The 22,979-nt window shown below is 55.8% G+C and overlaps 3 protein-coding genes across 3 annotated transcripts; 2 read left to right on the forward strand and 1 right to left on the reverse strand.

Moving 5' to 3' along the window:
• Nucleotides 1-618: 618 nt before the first annotated feature.
• YDJC (YdjC chitooligosaccharide deacetylase homolog) lies at nucleotides 619-2,539 on the reverse strand. Its single transcript, XM_012466495.2, has 5 exons — nucleotides 2,368-2,539; nucleotides 2,119-2,278; nucleotides 1,818-1,917; nucleotides 1,520-1,697; nucleotides 619-1,305 (listed from the first exon to the last, which is right to left on the reverse strand). The coding sequence occupies exons 1-5, from the start codon at nucleotides 2,529-2,531 to the stop codon at nucleotides 936-938; spliced, it is 972 nt and encodes a 323-aa protein (XP_012321918.1). The 5' UTR covers nucleotides 2,532-2,539; the 3' UTR covers nucleotides 619-935.
• Nucleotides 2,540-4,774: 2,235 nt separating this feature from the next.
• CCDC116 (coiled-coil domain containing 116) lies at nucleotides 4,775-9,847 on the forward strand. Its single transcript, XM_064371910.1, is given in 5 exon segments — nucleotides 4,775-5,396; nucleotides 6,636-7,190; nucleotides 7,286-7,900; nucleotides 9,062-9,344; nucleotides 9,347-9,847. Coding segments are annotated over 5 exon segments (1,944 nt in total). The 5' UTR covers nucleotides 4,775-5,324; the 3' UTR covers nucleotides 9,766-9,847.
• A 2,397-nt stretch (nucleotides 9,848-12,244) lies between these two features.
• On the forward strand, nucleotides 12,245-14,250 carry SDF2L1 (stromal cell derived factor 2 like 1). Its single transcript, XM_012466492.2, has 3 exons — nucleotides 12,245-12,462; nucleotides 12,825-13,021; nucleotides 13,852-14,250. Exons 1-3 carry the CDS (start codon nucleotides 12,276-12,278, stop codon nucleotides 14,131-14,133), a joined length of 666 nt encoding a protein of 221 aa, XP_012321915.2. The 5' UTR covers nucleotides 12,245-12,275; the 3' UTR covers nucleotides 14,134-14,250.
• Nucleotides 14,251-22,979: the final 8,729 nt, after the last annotated feature.

Raw genomic sequence — 22,979 nt, forward strand, 5'->3', positions numbered from 1 at the left:
CCTGGGAAAACTGCTCCTCCTAGAAAAATTTATTATTTTATTATTTATTTTGAGACAAGAGTCTCAAAGTCTGTCACCCAGGCTGGAGTGCAGTGGCTCCATCTCAGCTCACTGCAACCTACACCACCTGGGTTCAAGCAATTCTCCTGCCTCAGCAAGTGGTGCGTGCCTGTAATCCCTAGTAGCTGGGATTACAGACACACCACCACACCCAGGTAATTTTTGTATTTTTAGCAGATACGGGGTTTCACCATGTTAGCCAGGCACATCAGGTGATCCACCCGTCTTGGCCTCCCAAAGTGCTGGAATTACAGGAATTTAAATGTATTCCCATGGGGTTGCAGAGTCTCCTCGCGCCTATTCCCTGGAATGGCTTACGTCTAAACGTGACTTCTCAATGTTGTGATTATAGTATTATGCCTTTTCAAAAGAAGCCTGGTGAGATAATCTTTTCCCACTCCCACCCATAAAAAGGAATAAAATCTCAGCATGAACAAAACCACAATGGAGAATGGGCCATTTCCTGGAATGGTTTGAGCCAAGAAAGAGCTGTTCTTTATCCGTGCTTGTTTCTGCGAGGGTCTCCTGGGCACAGCTGATAAACCACGCAAGTTTGAAAGACACGTTATTTTATTAATATAGGCATCTCTCCCCACTGCCTCAGTGGTGAAGGTGTTTGCATTGCAACATGGAGGGGCTCCAAATGCTCTGCAGGCCCTAGCCCGCTGCTAAAGTCTGGCCAGCCTGCAGCCAAGAAGGCTGCTCAAACTCTGGATGCCATTTGGAGTCATAAAGACCTGGGCCCATAGGTGGCAGTGTCCTACCCAGGGAAGTCACAGACCCTGCTCCAGGGCCTGGTTCTGGGCTGGGCCAGGACTAAACCTGGTCTTCCTTGCTTGGTACTAAGGGGATTAGTGCTTGGTTTTGTGTAGGGGTCAGGGTAAGGAGGGCTCCAGGAAGGGTTCCAGAGTGGCCTCACAGGGGACCTCCTTCCCTGGCCTCTTGGAGTCCAGGTCGTCGAGGGCGCAGAGCTGCACACCATCCTGGGCAAGCCGGGCCCGCAGCGTGGGCGCAGTGAGGACACGTAGCTCATGCAGCCGTTCCCAAGAGCAAGAGAAAGCATCGGGGCCTTCACCGCAGCCCCCGGTGGGAGGCACACTGGGGTAGCCAGGATGCGCCATCAGCTCGGCTGTCAGGGTGCGGCCCGCTAGGGTACCTTCGAGGACCCGTGCCAGTGCCGCGGACACGCGGTGAGCGGACATGTGCCGTCCGCAAGTGCTCAGGCCCACGAAAGCGTCTGTCCACCTGTGGGGGTCGGGGGCATCAGCAGCGGGGCCGGGCCATGGCCAGAGCTAGGCTAGGGACGGCGCGGGGAGGCGGGGGCGGGGTTACTGGGGTGGCGGCAGCGGTCGACACCAGACTCGCTTTCGGGTTGAGAAACGGACACGGCTAGCCAGGTGAACAGCCAGTGCGGAGGGACGGGGGCAGCGACGGTAGGAGACGGGGTGGGGAGCCTCACCGCAGGCCGTGGCGGGAGAAGGGGCCCACGGCGGCCCGGGCGTCGCGCTCCACAGCGCAGGCGAAGGCGCGTGCTGGAGCCTCCAGCCAAGTGCAGCAGCCCATACCGCGCTCCAGCGGCAGCCGGGTAAAGCGCACCCCATAGGCCTGCAGCGCCTCGGCGAACACCTGGCACACGCCTGCGGGCGGAGCGGGCTCAGGGAGGAGCAGGTCCCTTCACCTGGGAGCATCGACCTTCCCCTACTCCCCAGCCCCACCTGGGAGTAACGCCTTCCAAACTGGGATCACCAACCACGCACCTGGGAGCACGTGCACGTGCTGGTGCCCGTCCACGTGCGTGGGGGCCCTGCCCAGCAGCTCCCGGAAGCAGCTTAGTTGGGCCTCCAGCTCTTCCCGCACCTAGAGGGAGAGCGAGAGACACCTTTAGCGACCCGGAGCAGCTGCCGAGGATCCCCTCCTCGTGCTTCCGTGTGACTGCTCCAGTGTTTGAATGAGGAAATCATCCACCGCCAGCTCCTGCCCCCTGATGGCTTCACAGTACCCTCCGGGCGGAGCTCTGGAGGTCTTCGCGAGCATCCTCCTGCAGCTGCGACTCCGCACCTGGGGCAAAGCCACGTCACCGGCCGCCAACGCCTCTCGGAATCCCATCTTGCCAAGGAAGAAGCCTTCGGGGCCGATCAGCGACGAGGCGCCACGGCGAGCCGGGCCCACGGGGCGGCCCTCGGACAGGTTGGCGTGGAGGCCGGTAGGGATGCTGTGTCTGCGGGCAGAGCGCGAGCTGGAGCACAGGCGGCCGCGGGGCCGCGCGCCCCAAGCCGGCCGCCGCCCTGCTAGGGGCCTTCCCCTTACCTGCGGGCCAGCTCTGCCGCGCTCTCCGTGGCCGCGCCGTTGACCAGCAAGGACACACTGGTCACCGCCCCGGCCAGGAAGGCCTCCACGATGCCCTCATCGCGTCGCGGGCAGTAACCAAAGTCGTCCGCGGTGACCACCAGGCGCACGCGAGGGCGGGCCATGGCCTCCTGGATCCACCGCTCGCGCCCTCCGGGGAGTGGGCCGGACAGTCCAGGCCCCGCCCCTGGACGCTAACCAGGCCCCGCCTCCGACGCACACGCTCAGGTGCGGCTGCCCTTCGCCTTTGTTCTCGCCACCTAGCGGTTCGGCGTGGCTCTGCAAGGACTCGGCGGCTGTTTTGGACCTATCCAGACCAGTACTCGATTTTTTGCAACGCGCAACTTTCCTTGACTGCAAAAGTGGTATTTAATATGAAAAAAAAAAAAAACGAAAGGAAGACGGGTGCAGTGGCTCACGCCTATAATCCCAGCACTGTGGAAGGCCGAGGTGGGTGGTTCACGAAGTCAGGAGTTCAAGACCAGCCTAGCTCTACTCAAAATACAAAAATTAGCCGGGCGTGGTGGCATGCGCCTGTAATCCCAGCTACTCAGGAGGCTGAGGCAGGAGAATGGCTTGAACCCGGGAGGCGGAGGTTGTAAGCCGAGATTGCGCCACTGAACTCCAGCCTAGGCGGTAGAGCAAGACTCTGTTCCCCCACCCCCCAAAAAAAGAATCTCCTACCCTTCCCAAAGATTGCCATTGTAAAGTTTCTGGGTTGTGTCCTTCCAGTGTTTTCTCTAAGCAAATAAACACACCCAATTCCCTTTCTCCCCAACCCAAGTTTTTTTGTGTGTTGTTTTGAGAACAGAAAGATGATCACATCAGTGATCACATTCTAGTAGATTCTAAGATAGCAGTGCAAATAAAAATTTTCATATTATTCGCTATTTTTATTCTTTTTCATATTGCGAATTGGTCTTTTGCTGATTTTTCTAAGAACAGGCATTTTCTTGATTTTTTTTTTCTTGAGCGCTAGACACTAAGAAAATAGAAAACATATATACTAATGGCTTCATTTGAGAAAACATTATCTCCTGTTTCCATCTTGAGCTTTCTGCCAGGCTACAGCTTTTACATTCATAACTTCACTGTTTTCTCTTGGGTCCAGAAAAGCTTTCCTTACCCATGACTATATCAATAGTCATTATTGTTGGCTACCACAGTTTTCACGGCAATGTGGCCGTCTTGGTTTTTCCCATGGAAAGTGTGGTATTTGTGTCCAGCCTATGAAATTGGTAATGTCATTCCTGTTTTACAGACGAGGAAACTGGGGCTCAGAGAGGGGAAGTGTGGTCCTGCTAGGAGTAGTGGAGCTAGGACTGAACCTCACAGCTCCAGGCCTGCACCCAGGCCGGCTCTGTTCCCTCTGCCCCTGATCTAGCAGGTAGCCAGAGCTGAGAGGACAGAGCAGAGCTTGAGAGTAACAATATTTCATGAAGCATGTGAGGATTGAAAGCCTCATAGCGTTCTTCAGCCATGCTCTTGGCATAAGGACTGCTGTGTTCATAGTGACTAGTGAATTGTCAGACCTCAACCAACCACCATTCTCCACTGGAAGCTGATCTTGGAAAGGTCAGAGGTCTTGAGGGTCTGAAGATGGAAAGGAGACTGACATTTATTGAGCACCTACTTGGTGCCAGACACTGAAAGTATTAGAGATTAAGAGCGACTTCCCTCAGTTCTGGCCCCAAAGGAGCACCAGCTGGTAGACAAATAAGCAGCAACATGGTGTGGCAGTCTGGAATGGGGTTTACCGTGAATTGAGTCAGGAGTGGCAGAATTCTCCATAAAAGCTTCTTGAAAGAAGTGACACCATGGTGGGGTATTACTGAGGGGAAAAGGAGGGAGGGAGAGGAGTTGAGAATATACAAGGCTCCATTGGGGTATCGGGTGTGTCATAGGGAGATTTTATTGAATCCCCATACTCCCACATTGGAAGAACACTCAAGTGCATTTACAGTGTGTAACCAATGCTAAGAGAGGTTCAGTCACATTGGCAGGAAAGAGCAGAGCCAGGAACTAAAGCTAGGTCTGTGACTTAGAGACGGCACTCTTTCCACTGCAGAGGGCAGAGGTCTAAAGACAGAACCTGGGGCTGTGCACGCCGCGGGAGGGGCGGAGGCCCCTGGAAACCAACCGGAGCAGAAGGCCCAGGGCTGCGCAGCGACCAGGGAGGACACGAGGAAGGTGCTTGTGTCACCAGTGGAAGACGTGGCTTTGGCTTTTAGACTCCCCCAGGGGCAGGAGCCGATCACAGAGCCTAACCTCGGTGGTGGGTGGGGAGTCCATCCAGCAGCAGGGGGCGTAGGCACCAGCACCCTCAGCCTCCGGCTTCCCGGCGAGTGTGGGAGGGGGAGAGCCCAGCGAATTGGAGGTGGGGCTAATGTGGGCCCTGCCCCCAACCATTGTGTCGGAGTAGAAGGTGGTGGACGAGCTGCTTGGTAAGAACCAATGAGGATGTGGTATGCAGATAAGCAAGTGGAGGCCGCGGGGCTACTTCCCCGCCTTGTGCTGCTGCCCCAGTGAGGGCTCAGACTGTACTGGCCTGAGCTGAGCAAGGAGGTGTTTCTGATGAGTCGGTTGATTCCGGGCCGGGGCGAACGCCAGGTGGTCCAGGGTTTGGGAAGAGGGAGGGTCGAGAACAGTCAGATCCAAAGATGATCGGAGACAGGATCGACCTCGGCGATTCCACCCTGACGACTCTGGAATCTGACTGCCCGCAGACGCATGGGGGCCTTGGAGCAGAGGAAGGGCTGGATGCATGCAGGACGCGGGGTGCGGAGAGTGAGGGACTCGCAGACTCCAGAGCCACTGATGCGTGGACCTATCGGAGACCCTCACCTCGTCTCCCCACCCCGCGGAGAGGAGTGCGCGGCTGAAGAGAGAGGTGGGCAGCAGGCCCAGCCACCTGCATCATGGCGTGGTGCCGCCACCACTCGGGCTACATGACCGACGACGAGGCCCGCCACTCCATGTGCAGTGCACGAGTAAGTGTGCCCAGTAAGGCCCCGACCCTTGTGGCTCCAACATGTTCCCCACCAATCCTGGCGCCCCGACCACAGCCCCCATTTCTCATTATCTATTGACCTCCTCTCTGGGCCCCTTAGTGAAGTCCTTATTGCCCTTGACTCCTCCTGTGAACCCCCTGCTTACACATCACACTCAATTTCATTCCTTTTTTCCTCCTGACTTCCAGCGACCCGGGAGGTGCTTGCTTGGAGTGGGACCCTGGAGAGGGAGCATGGAGTTGACTAGGTGCCTGGGGCTCAAGTTGCAGAAACAGCCCTGGGTAGCGCAGGGCTCAAGACCTCAGGTATTGTCTTCCACCCTGCCACGGAGACGGGGCTGGCCTGCTGCATGGACAGATGAGGAGCTGAAGGGAGACTGAGAGGTTCATGATCATTCATCCTGCCACGTGTCAGGGCAGTAGGAGGCTTGCAGATTCCTTAGCCAGCACTTGTGTGTGTATGAAATGCAGGCGTTAGGAAGCTTCAGGGTGACCCTGAATAGACCTCCACTTTGCAGATGAGGAAATTGGACCTTAAGAGGGGCCATCTTGGCCAGGCGCAGTGGCTCACGCCTGTAATCTCAGCACTTTGGGAGGCCCAGGTGGGCGGATCACCTGAGGTCAGGAGTTCAAGACCAGCCTGACCAATATGGTGAAACCACATCTCTACTAAAAATAAAAAAATTAACCAGCCATGGTGGCGGGTGCCTGTAGTCCTAGCTACTCGGGAGGCTGAGGCAGGAGAATTGCTTGAACCCAGGAGGCAGAGGTTGCAGTGAGCCCAGATCGCACCACTGCACTCCAGCCTGAGTGACTGAGTGAGACTCCATCTCACAAAAAAGAAAGAAAGAAAGAAAGAAAGAAAGAAAGAAAGAAAGAAAGAGAAAGAAAACATTTTAGGCCGGGCTCAGTGGCTCACGCCTGTAATCCTAGCACTTTGGGAGGCCGAGGTGGGTGGATCACCTGAGGTCAGGAGTTCAAGACCAGCCTGGCCATCATGGTGAAACCCCATCTTTAAAAAAAAAGAGGGGCCATCTTGCACCCTGTCATCAGTCTGTAGGTGGCAGAGCCACAGTCCAAACCCAGGGCTTCCAGACTCCAAAATGCAGCTTCTTCCATCACTCACTCCCACCTAGCTCCTAGTGTTACCATAGGAGGACCCCAGGGAACCTGCATCTGTAGGGCACTCCTGCCCACTGTGACATGCCTGTCTGCTCAGGTGCAGCCACCCAAGAAGCCACTGGTCCCAGAAATGGGGCCAGCCTCCAAGCTGGGCCATGTGCCACACCCACCATCCACATGTGGCAGCTCAGCGCTCCAGGGCCAACACCGAAACAAGAGGCACCCTCAGCCCTTTGGCCACTTTCTGGATTTCCTGACTGAGAGCCAGGTCCTGGACAGCTTGGAGACAGTAGTGGAGGAGGCAACTGAGCACATGGCTGCCATGAAGACGGAGGCTGGGGTGCCACTGGTAGAGGTGCAGGACCCAGTGGAGGTGCCAAGTGGTGGGCGGCGGGCCCGTGCCCGGCCCAGCCTCAGCACCATGCACCGGCACCGTGCACAGCCAAGGCTCTGCACTGGACACCCCAACAACTACCCATCCAGCTCCAGCTCCATGTCCGACTCCCATAGCAGCCTCATGGCTGTCTGGCTGGGCCCCCACGGCAGGGACAGTGACCTGGGGGCCCAAGGCTTAGGCTCACTGCCACCTGTGAGGGACAAACTCCTGCTGGAGAAGAACCTCAAGCGGCTGCTACAGCTGGAGAGGAAAGGGGTAAGAGCTGGGGCCATGGCTGGGTGGGGTGGACTCCCATGGAGAGCCCAGGACCAGGGTCAGCCCTGGCTTGGCTGCTCCTGAACACTTCTCAGAGTCAGCTGCTTTCTGCAGAAAGGCCTCAGTCCTGCTCCTAGAGAGACTCCCTGCTGTGGGATTCGCTGGGCAGCCGGACCAACTGCCAGTGGACCCAGGAGCAGCCCCCATCCTGGTTCTCAGGGCTGCTGGGCTCAAGCTCTGGCATGCCTGAAGCATCAGAGCTGAGGCCTGGAGAACAGGAGAAGATCTTCCACAAGCAAGAGTTCAACGAGAAGCTGAAGTCGTTACTGAGCCAGCTGGAGTCCCTCGACCTGCCTGGCTACTGTCCGCTCCGTGAGCCCCACTGCATGCTGAACTTCCTGGCCGAGCACCGCCTCTTCCCTGCCCTGCAGAGTGTGGTCAGTCAGGCTGTGGACAAGCTCCGTGGTGCCTGCTGCTGTGACGGCTGCCCTCTGTTCCCCACCAACTTGGAGCCCACCTCAGAGCTGCAGGGACAGGGCAATCTGCAGCCTCCGGACTCTGAACCAGCCAATCCCACCAACACGGGACAGCCCCATGCTTCCCCCCATCCTACAGTGTCCAGCCCCAAGATGCCTCACAGAAAACACAAGGACAGAGGAGGCTACCCCTCCATGTCTAGTGCCCAGGTGGCCACCAGATTCAAGCTCAAGGTGACACCCACGGAGAAGCCCAATGTCCGCAGTTCCTCACTCCACTCCAGGAAAGAGGTGCCTGACTCAGATCCCAAATTACAAAACCCACCTGTTTCCCTGAGCTCCAGCCAGAGGGCCAAGCCCTGGCGGGGCCTGCACCTCACTCTGCCTGCCCCCGGAATTGTGGTGGAGGTGGATTGCAGCCAGGATCACCTCAGGGGCCCTGTCACACCTCCGCTGGCCTTCCCCATCCCCACTCTTCCTGCTACTTTCTCCCCAAGCTCTCCTCAGTTGCCTCCTCATCTCCCACCTCAGTGTCTGGAGGTGACCTCCTCGAAAGTAGGATCAGGCATGAGTTTGCAGGAGAAGGGCTCCCTGGCCCACCACTCCTAGCAGCTACTGTCACTGGCAGGTGCTCAAGATCAAGGTCTCTTGCCCTGTGCTGTGGAAATCTCCTGGGCAGGGACCAAGCTGATGGGAGCCCAGGAATCCTGGCCTAGCTATTACCAGGTGTTATCACAGATGAATAAAGGCTCTTTTTTATGCTGGGCATTTTTCTAACGTTTGTTTATGAATCTCAGAGACCCTCCTACATGGGGGTGAAGGGCCCTGTCTCTTGTGGACAGCTGCCCTAGCTGGGCTGGGGCCTTGCCTCCAAGGTCTAGCTCCCTCGAATCCAGCTGCCTTGAGCAGGACTCTCCGGTCGCTGTAGTTTGCCGAGGGGAAGTTGCCCACGGAGGATGTGTACAAGACGTAGGTGGCCTCACCCTGGTGGGTCTCTAGCATAGTCCCTCAACTCTTTCCTAAGCCATCAAGGCCCCTGCAGGCTTCTCTCTGAGCACAGGCCTGGGCAGGAGCCTGCTGGAACCCAGTTGTCAAGGCTCAGATTAGGCTAACCCTGTGACAGGTCCCAGCCCTTGCCCCAGGCCCAACAGGTGTAGGAGGTGTGATGGTGAGGTGAGCGGAGTGGGCAGCTGAGTGCGACAGCATAGCAGATGTGGCAAGGCTGTACCCTTCGTGTAACAAGTGTGTTTGTCACACCAAGTATGCCCAATCATGTTTATGGTGGGCAGGGCTCTGAGGAGGGCACGGTGGCTGGGAGGGATGTCACTGGGTGGCAGGAGGGATGGGGCCGCCTGGTGTGACATGTGTCCCTTTCCCTCCCTGGCTGCTATGCAGAGCCCCAGCGGCAGCAGGTTCACAAAGAAGAAGCCACTGCCCTCCATCTCGTCAAAGTCCAGCATGTCCCACTTCTCCAGCCGCTCTTACGAGGAGCTCGTTGACTTCCTCACCCAGCAGGCAGCCTCCCTGATCATCCGCAAGTATGAGTTTGAAAAGGACCTCAATAAGCAGCTGGGCTGCTTCTCCTTCCCCGTCACCCAAGTGCTCAGGGACCTTTCCCTGGGCTTAAAGAAGGTGAAAGGCTCCCGCATCCACCAGTCCTCGGAGACCCATCTGAGCTGCTGCATAAGCTGGAGGAGGCCAGAAGGGCCCGGCAGGACTTCCCGCTCAGCACCTCCCACTGCAGCCCAGAGACACCCTCTGTGCAGCAGGAGCTGGCCCCCCACACCGCCCAGGACCAGACCACAGAGCCCTGCCACTCTCTTTACACCGACTTGCCAGCCAGCCGACAGCTCAGCCCATTGGAGCCCAGGCTCTCAGTGTCCGCCTGTACCGGCATGGGTTCCAGTCCCTCCAGGTCCAAGGACATGGACAGTGAGGGCCATGATAAGGTGGAGCTTGAAGTTGAAGATGAAAATGAGTACGAGGATGAGGAGCAGGATGAGCACGGGGATGAGGGTGGAGTCCAGAGCCTCCCAGAGCCTGGAGAGGAGGCCTCGGTCAGACACCCTGTGGACCTGGGCCACAGTGACCCATCTTGAGGTCCCCACTGGCCACTTGATTCCCTGCTCTGTCAGAGTTGCTGCTCATGAAACCAGCCCCTGCCCTGAGCAGAAGTCAGCATGAGCATGGGCTGAATGCTCACAAGGAGCTCTGCTGAGACTCTCAGGGGAGCCAGTGAAAGACACAGAAATAAAGCCTGTGTTGCTGAGACACAGGTTTCTCTTCCTGAGATTTCAGCGTCCGTTTCGTTTATTTGTTTGTTTACCATTTTTAAGAGGAAGTCTTGGCCAGGCTCATGCCTGTAATCCCAACACTTTGAGAGGCTGATGTGGGCAGATCACTTGAGGCCAGGAGTTGGAGACCAGCCTGGCCAATATGATGAAACCCTGTCTCTACTAAATATAAAAATTAGCCAGGTGTGGTGGTAGGTGCCTGTAATGCCAGCTACTTGGGCGGCTGAGGTGGGAGAATGACTTTAACCCAGGAAGCAGAGGTTTCAGTGAGCCGAGATCCCACCACTTCACTCCAGCCTGGGCAACAGAGTGACACTGTGTCTCAAAAAAAAAAAAAAAAAAAAAAAAGATGCAGTCTTGCTCTGTCGCCCAGGCTGAAGTACAGTGGCGTGATCTCAGCTCACTGCAACCTCCACTTCCTGGCTTCAAACGAGTCTGCCACCTCAGCCTCCTGAGTTGCTGGGACTACAGGCACCCACCACCACGCCTGGCTAATTTTTGTATCTTTAGTAGAGACAGGGTTTCACCATGCTGGCCAGGCTGGTCTCAAACTCCTGACCTCAAATGATCCGCCAGCCTCAGCATGCCAAAGTTCAGGGATTACAAGCCTGAGCTAATTTTTGCATTTTTAGTAGAGACAGGGTTTCACTATATTGACCAGGATGGTCTCGAACTCTTGACTTTGTGATCCACCTGCCTCGGCCTCCCAAAGTGCTGGAATTACAGGCATGAGTCACCGACCCCAGCCCACTTTTTTTTTTAAGACAGGGTTTCACTCCTGTTGCCCAGGCTGGAATGCAATGGCACAATATTGGCTCATTGCAACCTCCACCTCCTTGGCTCAAGCAATTCTCCTTCCTCAGCCTCCTGAGGAGCTGACACTTCAGGTGCATGCCACCACACTCAGCTAATTTTTGTATTTTGTACTAAAGTAGAGATGGGGTTTCACCATGTTAGGCTGGTCTTGAAGTCCTGACCTCAGGTGATCTGCCCACCTTGGTCTCCCAAAGTGCTGGGATTAGAAGCGTGAGCTACTGCGTCCAGCCCTCTTTTCCACTTTCCTGTGTAGAGAATGCCTTGGAGGGGCCAGCATCATAATGGAAGCAGGGAGACCTGTTAGGAGGCAGTGGTCAATATCTAATGGGTGATGGAGGGGCTTGGATCAGGGACCCAGGAGAGTTGCCTTGAAATGTGTTTTGGAGTCAGATCCATAAAGACTTGTTGAATGGACCAGGCACGGTGGCTCACGCCTGTAATCTCAGCACTTTGGGAGGCCGAGGCGGGTAGATCACCTGAGGTCAGGAGTTCAAGACCAGCCACTGAAACCCGTCTCGATTAAAAATACAACTTTAGGCCGGGCGCGGTGGCTGATGCCTGTAATCCCAGCACTTTGGGAGGCCGAGGCGGGTGGATCACGAGGTCAAGACCGTCCTGGTCAACATGGTGAAACCCTGTCTCTACTAAAAATACAAAAAATTAGCTAGGCATGGTGGCGCATGCCTGTAATCCCAGCTACTCGGGAGGCTAAGGCAGGAGAATTGCCTGAACCCAGGAGGCGGAGGTTGCGGTGAGCCGGGATCGCGCCATTGCACTCCAGCCTGGGTAACAAGAGCAAAACTCCGTCTCCAAAAACAAACAAACAAACAAAAAACTTTAGCCCGGTGTGGTGGCACATGCCTGTAATCCCTGCTATTCAGAGGACTGAGGCAGAAGAATCGCTTGAACCCAGGAAGCAGAGGTTTCAGTGAGCCGAATGACTGGGAGTTTCGTTAATTTCGGGGTCCAGGGACTGAAGGACCAGGCGATTCAGTGACTCTGACTTTGTGACCACAAAGTTTAGTGATCCAACAGCCTCAAGACCCTGCCCGTGCGGGCCCAGGTTCTGAGGGGAGAGACTCAATACTGAGGACCCAAGAGTCCAGGATCAAGGGCGTCGTGAACACGTGCCTGCAGAGCCCTAGGATCCTAAGCCGGTGTCCAGGGACTGAGCGGCCGCTTGGGTCAGCGTCCTCACTAATTACTCCCCCTCACTTGCCGCCGCTTGGCTACTTAGCCGCCCTCCCCTGGACACTCATTGGTAAGTCCTCGGAAGCGTGGACCAATCAAAACCCTCCTCGTGTCTCCAGTCCCCGCCCAACTACTCCTCTCGAGAGCCGGAGGCGGCCCCTCTGCGCGCCGACCCAATGGCATTGCAAGCGGAGCACCGCGCGGGCCGACCATTGGCTGCCGCGAGCGGCCGCTGTCAGAGCCGGATTGGGCCGCGGTGGGGACGGAAGCGGCCCAAGGGCCGGAGCGGCTGGAGCCTGGCCGGGGAGATGTGGAGCGCGGGCTGCGACGGGGCTACCGGGCCGGTGCTGCTGGGGCTGCTACTGGCGCTCTTAGTGCCCGGCGGTGGTGCCTCCAAGACCGGCGCGGGGCTCGTGACCTGCGGGTCGGTGCTGAAGCTGCTCAATACGCACCATCGGGTGCGGCTGCACTCGCACGACATCAAATACGGATCCGGTGCGTGGGGCCCGCGACTGGGAGAGCGCCGGGGACGGGGGCTCGGGGTCGGGAGTGTGGAGACAGGGTGGTCGTGGGGGGGTCTGTGGCCCATCTGGGAGCCGGGCGGCGGTGGCTCTAGAGCCGTTGGGGGATCAAGCGGTGCAAGGCTTTGAGGGTGTCGACGATATTGAGGGCGGGGACAGTTGTCGGGGAACTGCGGGCCCAAAGACTGAGAGGGGGGTGTCAGATGGGGGCCGGGGCTGGGGGTGAGATGTTGGGGTCCCCCGGGAAATGTTACGGTCCCAGGGCGAGGGTCCGGGGGTTCCGCGACTGACAGAGACCCTGGGTGGGGTGGGGTGGGGTGGCGTGTCACTCCTCAGGCAGCGGCCAGCAATCCGTGACCGGCGTGGAGGCATCCGACGACGCCAATAGCTACTGGCGGATCCGCGGTGGCTCGGAGGGTGGGTGCCCGCGCGGGTCCCCGGTGCGCTGCGGGCAGGCCGTGCGGCTCACGCACGTGCTCACCGGCAAGAACCTGCACACGCACCACTTCCCGTCGCCGCTGTCCAACAACCAGGTGAGCCCCTCCCGGAGCCCCCAGAGAGACTCCAGGCCTGTGGGAGGGGCCGGAGACAGAGCCATGGGTTCCAATGCGAGCCTCAGCTTCTTCGTGAAATGGAAATTTCACTTCAGAGATGGTTACTGAGCTCCCCCTCGGGGGACACAGAGTAACTCTGCCAGGGTCCCGCCCCCAGGTGCTCCAGGCCTGGCAAGGAGACCCACGGGAAGAAAGATCTGGAGAGATCCGCCTAAATAACTCCTCCTCTGGGGGCAGGTGGGACCCAGTAGGGGAATCCACACAGCCCTTGAAGGTGGGGAATAGGAAACTCCACAGGGGAGGAGAAACTCAGGCTGGGTCTGAAAAGGTGTCCTCCAAGCCACAGAGGGAAAAGAGGGACTTCGCAAGCCAGCAGAAGAGATTGTGCCAATGCATGGAGGTCATTGGAATTCAGGGGGTTGGGGTGGAACAGTGGGTGCCCTTGGGGAGTTGGTGGAAGAAAATGTTTGAGATAGACACCTTGACTGTTAGCCTGAAGGGCTGAATTTTAGGCTGATCCCAAGGTGCATCAGAGGAGTTAGGACTGGGAGAATGTGGAGGAGGAAGCCTTAGCTCTGTGGGGGCCAGTGGTCTCTGCACAGACAGATGCAATGGTGTGTGCATGTGTCTGAAGAGCCCGTGTAGGGAGGGAGTGCTCGAAGTTGGTGGACTGGGGTCCTGGTGTCACTGTTTGCAGCTGTGGGAGCTGAGGCTCTGGGAAGGGCAGGGGAGGACCCGAGGCTCAGTGCCCTAGGTGCGAATGCTGCCTTCTGTGGTGACCACTGTTCCCTTATCCTCTGCACCTGTAGGAGGTGAGTGCCTTTGGGGAAGACGGCGAGGGTGATGACCTGGACCTATGGACAGTCCGCTGCTCTGGACAGCACTGGGAGCGTGAGGCTGCTGTGCGCTTCCAGCACGTGGGCACCTCTGTGTTCCTGTCGGTCACGGGTGAGCAGTACGGAAGCCCCATCCGTGGGCAGCATGAGGTCCACGGCATGCCCAGTGCCAACACACACAATACGTGGAAGGCCATGGAAGGCATCTTCATCAAGCCTAGTGTGGAGCCCTCTGCAGGTCACGACGAACTCTGAGTGTGGGGATGGGTGGTTGGAGGGTGGCAGGTGGGGCGTCTGTAGGGCCACTTTTGGTAGAAACTTTGGGTTTGTAGGGGTCCTCAAGTGCCTTTGTGATTAAAGAATGTTGGTCTATGCTTGTGTTTCACTGTGAACCTGAGGATGACCAGGAGGTGCCAGCCCAGGCCTAGTTGATCATCTCTTCCTCAGTGTAAAACCTGTCTCCAGCCCAGAACCTGTCCAAACCCTTTATTGTTGTTGTTGTTCTTGTTGTTGGGGTTTTTTTGGGGGGTTTTGCTTTTTTAGAGATGGTCTCACTCTGTTGCCCAGTCTGGAGTGCAGCTCAAGTGATCTTTCCAATTCAGCCTCCTGAGTAGCTGGGACTGCAGGCACACACCACCATGCCCAAATAATTATTTCTGATGAGACAGGGTCTTGGTATGTTATCCAGGCTGGAGTGCAGTGGCAATGATCATAGCTCACTGCAGCCTGGGCTCAAGTGATTTTCCCACCTCAGCCTCCCAAGTAGCTGGGACTACAGGCTTGTGCCACCATGCCTGGCTAATTTTTAATATTGTCCTAGTGGAGACAAGGTCTCACTGTGTTGCCCTGGCTGGTCTCAAACTTCTGAGCTCAAGTGATCCTTCCACCTCTGTCCCCATAAAGTGTGGGGATTATAGTTGTGTTATTTTTTGTTTTGAGACAAGGTCTCACTATTTTGCCCTGGCTGGACTCAAACTTCATGGCTCAAGCCTTCTCCTGCCTCATTCTCTCAAGTGGCTGGGATTACAGGGGGGTGCCAGTGTGCAATCTAAAGCTTTTTAGTGGTTTTCCATGCACTCCAGTGCTGCCTTGGGCCTCCCCCTGTCCACCCTGAGGCATCTGATGGCAAGTGACCCCAGTTCCCCAGCCCCTAAGCTTTATGAACCTTTCTATTAAGGGCAATGGCCAGACCTTAAAGCAGGATGAATGGGAACCCACTTCCCTGTCAGCTGGGATGGGGCACAAGCTCTCCAGCTCTCTCATACCGAGATGTGAGGAGCTCACTCTCCTGTTAGTTGTGGCAGTCTTGACACCTGTCGTTGAGCAAGGGACAGGTGAGGATTCTGCCATCTGCTGGAAATTGCATCACAGTTTCCCTTACTTGGTGCAAATGGCACCCTACCCCACCCCAGCCTGCCTAGGCACATAGCATCTCAGGCCCCCACCACAACCTTTGAACGTCTCAATGAGATAACAGAACTACAGAAAATATTGCAAGGGAAGGCAGCCACATAAAACTGCTACGTGCAGAGATCTGAGAAGGCTTCCTGGAAGAGGAGGCACAATTTGGGCAGGCAGAGTATTCTACTTAAAGTCAGGAGCAGATGAAATAGGAGAGCCCTAATAAAGATAACTGTTAGCTTTGCTGGTGTGTGGGTGGCCTCTAGCGGTGATGGCAGAGATTACAGGCTTCCTGGACTTGCTAACTCAGCTGGGCTGCTGAAGGGCTGCCTGGGACCTGGGAGCTAGAATATGTTTTGCTTCCCTGAAGGAGAACAAAAGAGCCCAAGGAGAGGCTAGGGGTGGCAACTGACTGGAAAAGGCTTGGAGTCATGTGGACAGAGCACCTTGCATTGGAGAAATCAATTAACCTTTCTTTCTTTCTTTCTTTTTTTTTTTTGAGGCAAAGTCTCTGTCACCTAGGCTGGAGTGGAGTGCTGCAATCTCGGTTCACTGCAGCCTCCACCTCACAGGTTCAAATGATCTTCCCACCTCAGCCTCCAGAGTATCTGGGACTACAGGAATGCACCACCATGCCCAGCTAATTGTATTTTTTCTCGAGACAGAGTTTTGCCATGTTGCCCACGCTGGTTCTCAAACTCCTGGACTCAAGTAATCCACCCACTCGGCCTACTAAAGTGCTGGGATTACAGGCTTGCACCATGGCGCCTGGCCTCAGTTGACCTTATTAAAGGATGGAGCAGCTGGACATGGTGGCACACACCTGTAATTTCAGTGCTTTGGAAAGCTGAGATGGAAGGATCACTTGAGCCCAAGAGTTGGAGGCTGCAGTGAGCTATGATTTCTGAATTCCAGCCACTGAATTCCAGCTGGGCAACAGAGACTCTGTCTCTTAAAAAAAAAAAAAAAAAAAAAAGGCCAGGTGCGGTGGTTCACGCCTGTAATCCCAGCACTTTGGGAGGCCGAGGTGGGTGGATCACGAGGTTAGGAGATCGAGACCATCCTGGTCAACATGGTGAAACCCCATCTCTACTAAAAATACAAAAAACTAGCTGGGCATGGTGGTGCGTGCCTGTAATCCCAGCTACTTAGGAGGCTGAGGCAGGAGAATTGCCTGAACCCAGGAGGCGGAGGTTGCGGTGAGCCGAGATCACGCCATTGCACTCTAGCCTGGGTAACAAGAGCGAAACTCCGTCTCAAAAAGAAAAAAAAAAAGCCTCAGGGTGGGATGAGGAGATGCGAGAAAAGCTCTAGCCAGTTGTGAATTTATACTCCTGGGCTCAAGCAATTCTCCCATCTCAGCCTTTTTTGGGGAGATGGGATCTTGCCCTGTCACCCAGGCTGGAGTATAGTGGCACAATCACAGCTCACTGCAGCCTCTACCTCCTGGGCTTAAGAGGTCCTCCCATCTCAGCCTCCTGAGTAGCTTGGACCACAGGCATTCCATACCACACCTGGCTAATTGTTAAATTTTTTGTAGAGATAGGGTTTTGCTATGTTACCCAGGCTGGTCTCAAAGTCCTCGGCTCAAGTGATCCTTGGGCTTCTTTTTTTTTTTTAGACAGAGTCTCATTCTGTCGCCCAAGCTAGAGTGCAGTGCAGTGGCTCAATGCAACCTCTGCCTCCCAGGTTCAAGTGATTTTCCTGCCTAGCCTCCTGAATAGCTGGGATTACAGGTATGTGCCACCATACCTGGCTAATTTTTGTATTTTTAGTAGAGACGGGCTTTTGCCATGTTAGCGAGGCTAGTCTCGAACTCCTGACCTCAGGTGATCTGCCTGCCTCAGCCTTCCAAAGTGGCTAGGATTACAGGTGTGAACCATTGCGCCTGGCCCCACCTTGGCTTCTTAAAGTGCTGGAATTACAAATGTGAGCCACTGCACCCGGCTTCAAGGTTAAACTTCTTGAGTATCATCTACAAGTCTGTCCACCTCTCCCATCACTCATCTGACCTGAGAGGATTTGAATGGAAGTATATTATTGGGAGGTGATTCCAGAAAATGCTGGCACAGAGGAACGGAGCTGTGAGAGGGGAAGGGAAAGAAGCCAGTGAAGGGTGCATTATTGAGCAGGTTACCCCTGTGGGCAACTGAAGCTCAATCCCATTGGGGATCTCTGGGACCCAGTGCAGAACATGCATCAACGTTATCCCACCCGGCTGGGTGTGCAGTGGCTCCCACCTGTAATCCCAGCACATTCGGAGACCAAGGCAGGTGGATCACTTGAAGCTAGGAATTCAAGACCAATCTCGCCAACAAGGTGAAACCCCAGCTCTACTAAAAAAATACAAAAATTAGCCAGGCATAGTGGTGAACGCCTGTAATCCCAGCTACTTGGGTGGCTGAGGCACGAGAATTGCCTGAACCCAGGAGTTGGAGGCTGCAGTGAGTCAAGATTGTGCCACTGCATTCCAGCCTGGGAGACAGAGTGAGAGTCTGTCTCAATAAATAAATAAATAAATAAATAAATAAATAAATAAATAAATAAAAGCTATCCCACCTAAGGGGTGAGAAAGCGAGGTACTTACCACCCAAAGTAGTTTCCCTCACAGGCTGGGTATGCTGAGTGGGTAGGGGGAGCCACTTTGCAGCACTTTGCACTTCTGAAGCCAAAATAAGGTCCCCAGGCTGAGCCTCAGGTGCTGGCCATGAGCATCCTTTCTGTAGAGGTGAGTGCCAATGGGATGTGGGTGGGGCACCAACAGGGTGGACTACACCCTATGTATCAATCTTTTCTCACACTGCTATAAAGATACTACCTGGCTGGGCAAGGTGGCTCATGTCTGTCATCTCAGCACTTTGGGAGGCCAAGGCAGGCAGATCACGAGGTCAGGAGATCGAGACCATCCTGGCCAACGTGGTGAAACTCCTTCTCTACTAAAAGTACAAAAAAGTTAGCTGGGTGTGGTGGTGCACACCTGTAGTCCCAGCTACTCGGGAGGCTGAGGCAGGAGAATTGCTTGAATCCAGGAGGCAGAGATTTCAGTGAGCCGAGGTCAAGCCGAGTGTGAGACTCTGTCTCAAAAATAAATAAATAAGGCCAGGCGCGGTGGCTCACGCCTATAATCCCAGCACTTTGGGAGGCCGAGGCGGGTGGATCACGAGGTCAAGAGATCGAGACCATCCCGGTCAACATGGTGAAACCTCGTCTCTACTAAAAATACAATAAATTAGCTGGGCATGGTGGCGCATACCTGTAGTCCCAGCTACTTGGGAGGCTGAGGCAGGAGAATTGCTTGAACCCAGGAGGCGGAGGTTGCGGTGAGCCAAGATCGCACCATTGCACTCCAGCCTGGGTAACAAGAGCGAAACTCCATCTCAAAAAAAACAAAAACAAACAAAAAAAAAACCACTCCTCCTTCTGTGCCTATTCCCCTCCTACCACCACACAGTGGTAGTAGGTGAGGTAAGCAGTGAGGTGACGGGAGTTGACTAAGAGGAACCCAACAGTGCACAGATGGGAATCCCTGGGCAACCAAAGCCCAAGCTGTGGGAGCAGATAAGACTGTTCCACGCAGAATGCAGGACAAGACCAAAAATAAAAACTCGTGGCAGCAGAGCTTACTTTTAGTGAACACTTACTAAATGCCAGGTGCTGGGTCAACAATTTACACAGCATCTCATTTGTTCCTGGCAACAGGTCTATGGAGCAAGTTTGATTGTCATCTCAGTTTTGCAAGAAGGCAACAGGGGTTCATAAAGATTCTAAACCAGCTCTGCCTGCCTCAAAAACATTTGCTCTCAGACATTGGACTGATAATAAAACAGGAGGGTTTGCAGGGGCACAGTTGTCTAAGCACAGCTGCCCCCTTCCCCCTAGGAGTCCTTCAAGGGCCCGGTGACCTATATACTTCCTAGTCATCATCTGAGACTAGGCGCTTAATGAATGCATATCCACAAAGTGGATCATAATCACAAAGAAACCAACACTCCCCCATATCTCCCACAGATCCGCAAGACCACAGGGCTCAGCACCAGGTCTTCATAGCCCAGCCATACCCGGGGATTTTCAGGAAAGCCCCATTCGCGTCCTGGTGGGCGATGCGGTGGAGTTGAGTTGGGAGGGGGGCTACCCCCATTTCGGAAGCGCATCACGTCCGAATATCCCATCCAGGAGGCGCAGGAAGCAACCTTAGCACGCAAAACAAAGCAGCCCGTGGCCGCGTTCACCGCAGGCTTGGCTGGCTGGGGGTTCAGGAATTTCCAGAGGGTCTCGGTCTCCCTCACGGTGGGCTCAGCCGAGTGCCTGGCGCCCCTTACCGGGCTTCCAAGCGCTCTCGTCGGTGCAGCTAGAAAACTCACAGAGATTGGAGCCTAGAAAAGGCGGGCAAAGTTCCTTTTGATAAGTTATGAATGGGGAGAAAGTGTTTGTAGAACTCATTGTTAAAACCACGGAGCCCGAGACTCGGCCGGCGCCGGGCCAATCGGAGCCCGGAGGCTATTTTGAAATCTCTCCCGTCTCAGCCAACAGGCGTGCAGGAGGCGAATCCCCGCGCCAGAGCCGACCAATCAACGCAGCGCTATGCTAAGTAGTCGGGGGCCCTGCCCCTCCGACTGTCAGCGGGTTAAAGATGGAGCCGGCAGGCGAGGGGCCGCCACGAGGTGCAGGGTCGTCTGGATGGGGACCTTGGGGGCAGACGATGGCCGGGATCCTCCTCCATCTAACCTTCCGATTCCTGACCGGGCCCTGGGCGGAAGGGGTGTCTGCGTGAGTAGCCAGGTCTAAGGAGGGGATCCTGGGCTGGGCTGGGCGGCTCTACCCGGCGGGTCGGGCAGAGGGGTGCGGCTGGGATCGCGGGCGCCCTCTTTGGGGAGGGAACTCTAGAAGGGCGGGGAGCCCCCATCCTCTGCTCCGCTCTGGGCCTCTGGGCAGAAGAATGTGTTAGAACAGAACCCGGAGCTTATCTCGTACGGGGCAAGGGGCCAGGGATGGGGTTGTCAGCTAGAAGGGGCGCGTCGTCCCGGGTTGGGGCCGCCCTTTTTCTTCTGGAGCCAAGTGGAGAGTCTGGGCGCAGGGTCGTCGAACTGTACCCACCCCGCTCCCGGCGCTAGCAGGCTTCGGACTGCGGCTAAGCGCGGGTCCTTCTTTGTGTGTGCGCCCTCTCCCCTGCGTGGCCCCGCAGCTCCTGCGGCGGGATTGGAACTACCCCGTAGTCTGGGGTTTCTCCTCCACCTCAGTCGGGAGCGTTCTGTGATAGGCCTAGGTGTCCTGGGTTCTGAAGACCTCAAGGACGAACCCTGCTGCGGTCTCCTTCCCTGCCCGGATGGACTGGACAGGGGCTCTGGCCCCACCCACCTATCCATGGTTGAGCTTCCCGCCCTGCGTGTATTGGGGGTGGTGGGATCCCCCCTGCTGGCCGCAGGTGCTCTGACTAGGTTGCACTACTGTGCTCTGAGAAGCAGTGCAATGATATTGTCAAAGCATCTGGGACCAGCCTTGGGGACTTTCCTCCCCACCACCCTCACCTCCCACTCCCCAGGCGGGCCCCTTGGGCTTGCAGGCCCTCCCCTCCCCCTGCCTAGTTCCCACTCTTCTCCATGGAAACCTGAGATTCTAGCCAGGCCTGGGCCTCTGGGGTCAGAGGGCACCCTTCCCCCAGGCAGAGGCCCCGCCCCAGCCAGCCTGCATTCCAGGTCTCAGATCCCCACAGACCACCGTGGGGGAGGTACTGGCAGGCCTGCCCGACACTCTTTCCCTGTTGCACTACTGTGGGCCACTGGAAAGCAGTGCAATGATGAAAGGGCATCGGTCAGGTACCGCCTGCTACCCTGGGAGGGGGAAAGGGGGCTTGCTGCCTCACTCTACTTTCCAGTTGAGAAAGTTGAGGTGCCCAGAGGGTAAGTGTTTCCACTGGTTAGGCACAGATGTGAAGCTGGACTGGATCCTTCATCAGAGGATCAGGTGGGTGCAGAGCTGGAGGATCATCTCTAAGCTCTCCATCCTGGTCATGGCTGGACAGGTGCAGGGGCAAACACCCCAGATTCTGAAAAGCTCTTGTTTGAAGGTCTTTCCACATTGGGTCCCTGAGTAAGACTGGGAACTCCAGGCCTGGTCAAGGTCTTAGGGGAAATACAGGTCCACTCCTTTGCATGGAAGATCTTTCTGGGCCTAGCTTGGACCCAATCCTTGCTGGAAGCTTGAACAGGGCCAGGCTCTGGAGAGAATGTTGTTCTGATTGTCAGTTGGGGAGGGGGGTAAGGCAGGCCTTCCAGGAGGCAGCCTTCACCCCAGGGCATCAGTCATATCTGGACTCAGCTGGAGCAGTACTGTGTGAGATGGATGGATAGACCTGGGATACAAAGTCTGCAGATGATGCCCACCAACCATGCCAGTTTGTTTTCTTACAGAGCGGTGTGTGCTGAGCCTGCAGGAGGGACTGAGAGGTGTCTAGCATGCCAACCCTCCCAGCTGGAATGGGCTTGGAGCTGAACTTCCAAGGAGCCTGACCCCAGGCATGCTTGCCTGACCACCTCTGCCATCAAGACCTGACACAGTGCAAAAGGTTTCTATATGTCCAGTGACAGTCACTCAAATCTTCTTTAGAGGAAGCCTAGGTTTCCAGATGACCTTTTGGGAGGTCCCCTCACCCCTAGCTGGGAATAGTGGGACACTGTTTCATCCCCACCCTGGGAAGAGAAGCCCTGGTACCCATGGGAGGAACAGGGGCAATGACACACGCTCCTTGGCTTCCTAGTCCTGATCTCTTGGGGCTCCTTGATCCCAGGGTCATCTGACAGATTCATCCTCCCTTCCTCTGAGCTCCAAGGCCACCCCTCAGTCCTATGCAGATTCCATACCCACTGGCTGGGGACCCCCATGCAGCTGTCTCCTGCTTTTGCTGCAGGGAGACTGAACTCAGAGCTTTCCTCCCAGTGGAAGCCTTCCCTGGGCTCCATGGCATTCAGTGTGCCTCCAGCAGAGCCTGTTAAATCAAATTTTTCTCCCTGTGGTAGAAGTCTTTATTAGGCTGGGAGCCCCTGAGGACAGAGACAACTGTCATTTAAAAAATCTCTCTTGGCAGTACCTGGCAAAGAGGAGGAGTCCAGTACACTTTTTTTTTTTTTTTTTTGGAGATGGAGTTTCACTCTTGTTACCCAGGCTGGAGTGCAATGGCGCGATCTCGGCTCACTGCAACCTCCGCCTCCTGGGTTCAGCCAATTCTCCTGCCTCAGCCTCCTAAGTAGCTGGGATTACAGGCACGTGCCACCATGCCCAGCTAATTTTTTGTATTTTTAGTAGAGATGGAGTTTCACCATGTTGACCAGGATGGTCTAGATCTCTTGAACTCGTGATCCACCCACCTTGGCCTCCCAAAGTGCTGGGATTACAGGCGTGAGCCACTGCGCCCAGCCACAATTTTTTTTTTAGATGGAGTTTCACTCTTGTTGCCCAGGCTGGAGTGCAATGGCACGATCCTGGCTCACTGCAATCTCTGCCTCCCGAGTTCAAATGATTCTCTTGCCTCAGCCTCCCCAGTAGCTGGGATTACAGGCATGCGCCACCACACCCAGTTAATTTTTGTATTTTTAGTAGAGATGGGGTTTCACCATGTTGGTCAGGCTGGTCTCAAACTCCTGACCTCAGGTTATCCACCTGCCTCAGCCTCCCAAAGTGCTGGGAGGTGTGAGCCACCATGCCCG

This window comes from Aotus nancymaae, unplaced genomic scaffold, assembly GCF_030222135.1.
Source record: "Aotus nancymaae isolate 86718 unplaced genomic scaffold, 86718_ANA_hifiasm-v0.15.2.pri h1tg000210l, whole genome shotgun sequence".
Classification (NCBI taxonomy): Eukaryota; Metazoa; Chordata; class Mammalia; order Primates; family Aotidae; genus Aotus; species Aotus nancymaae.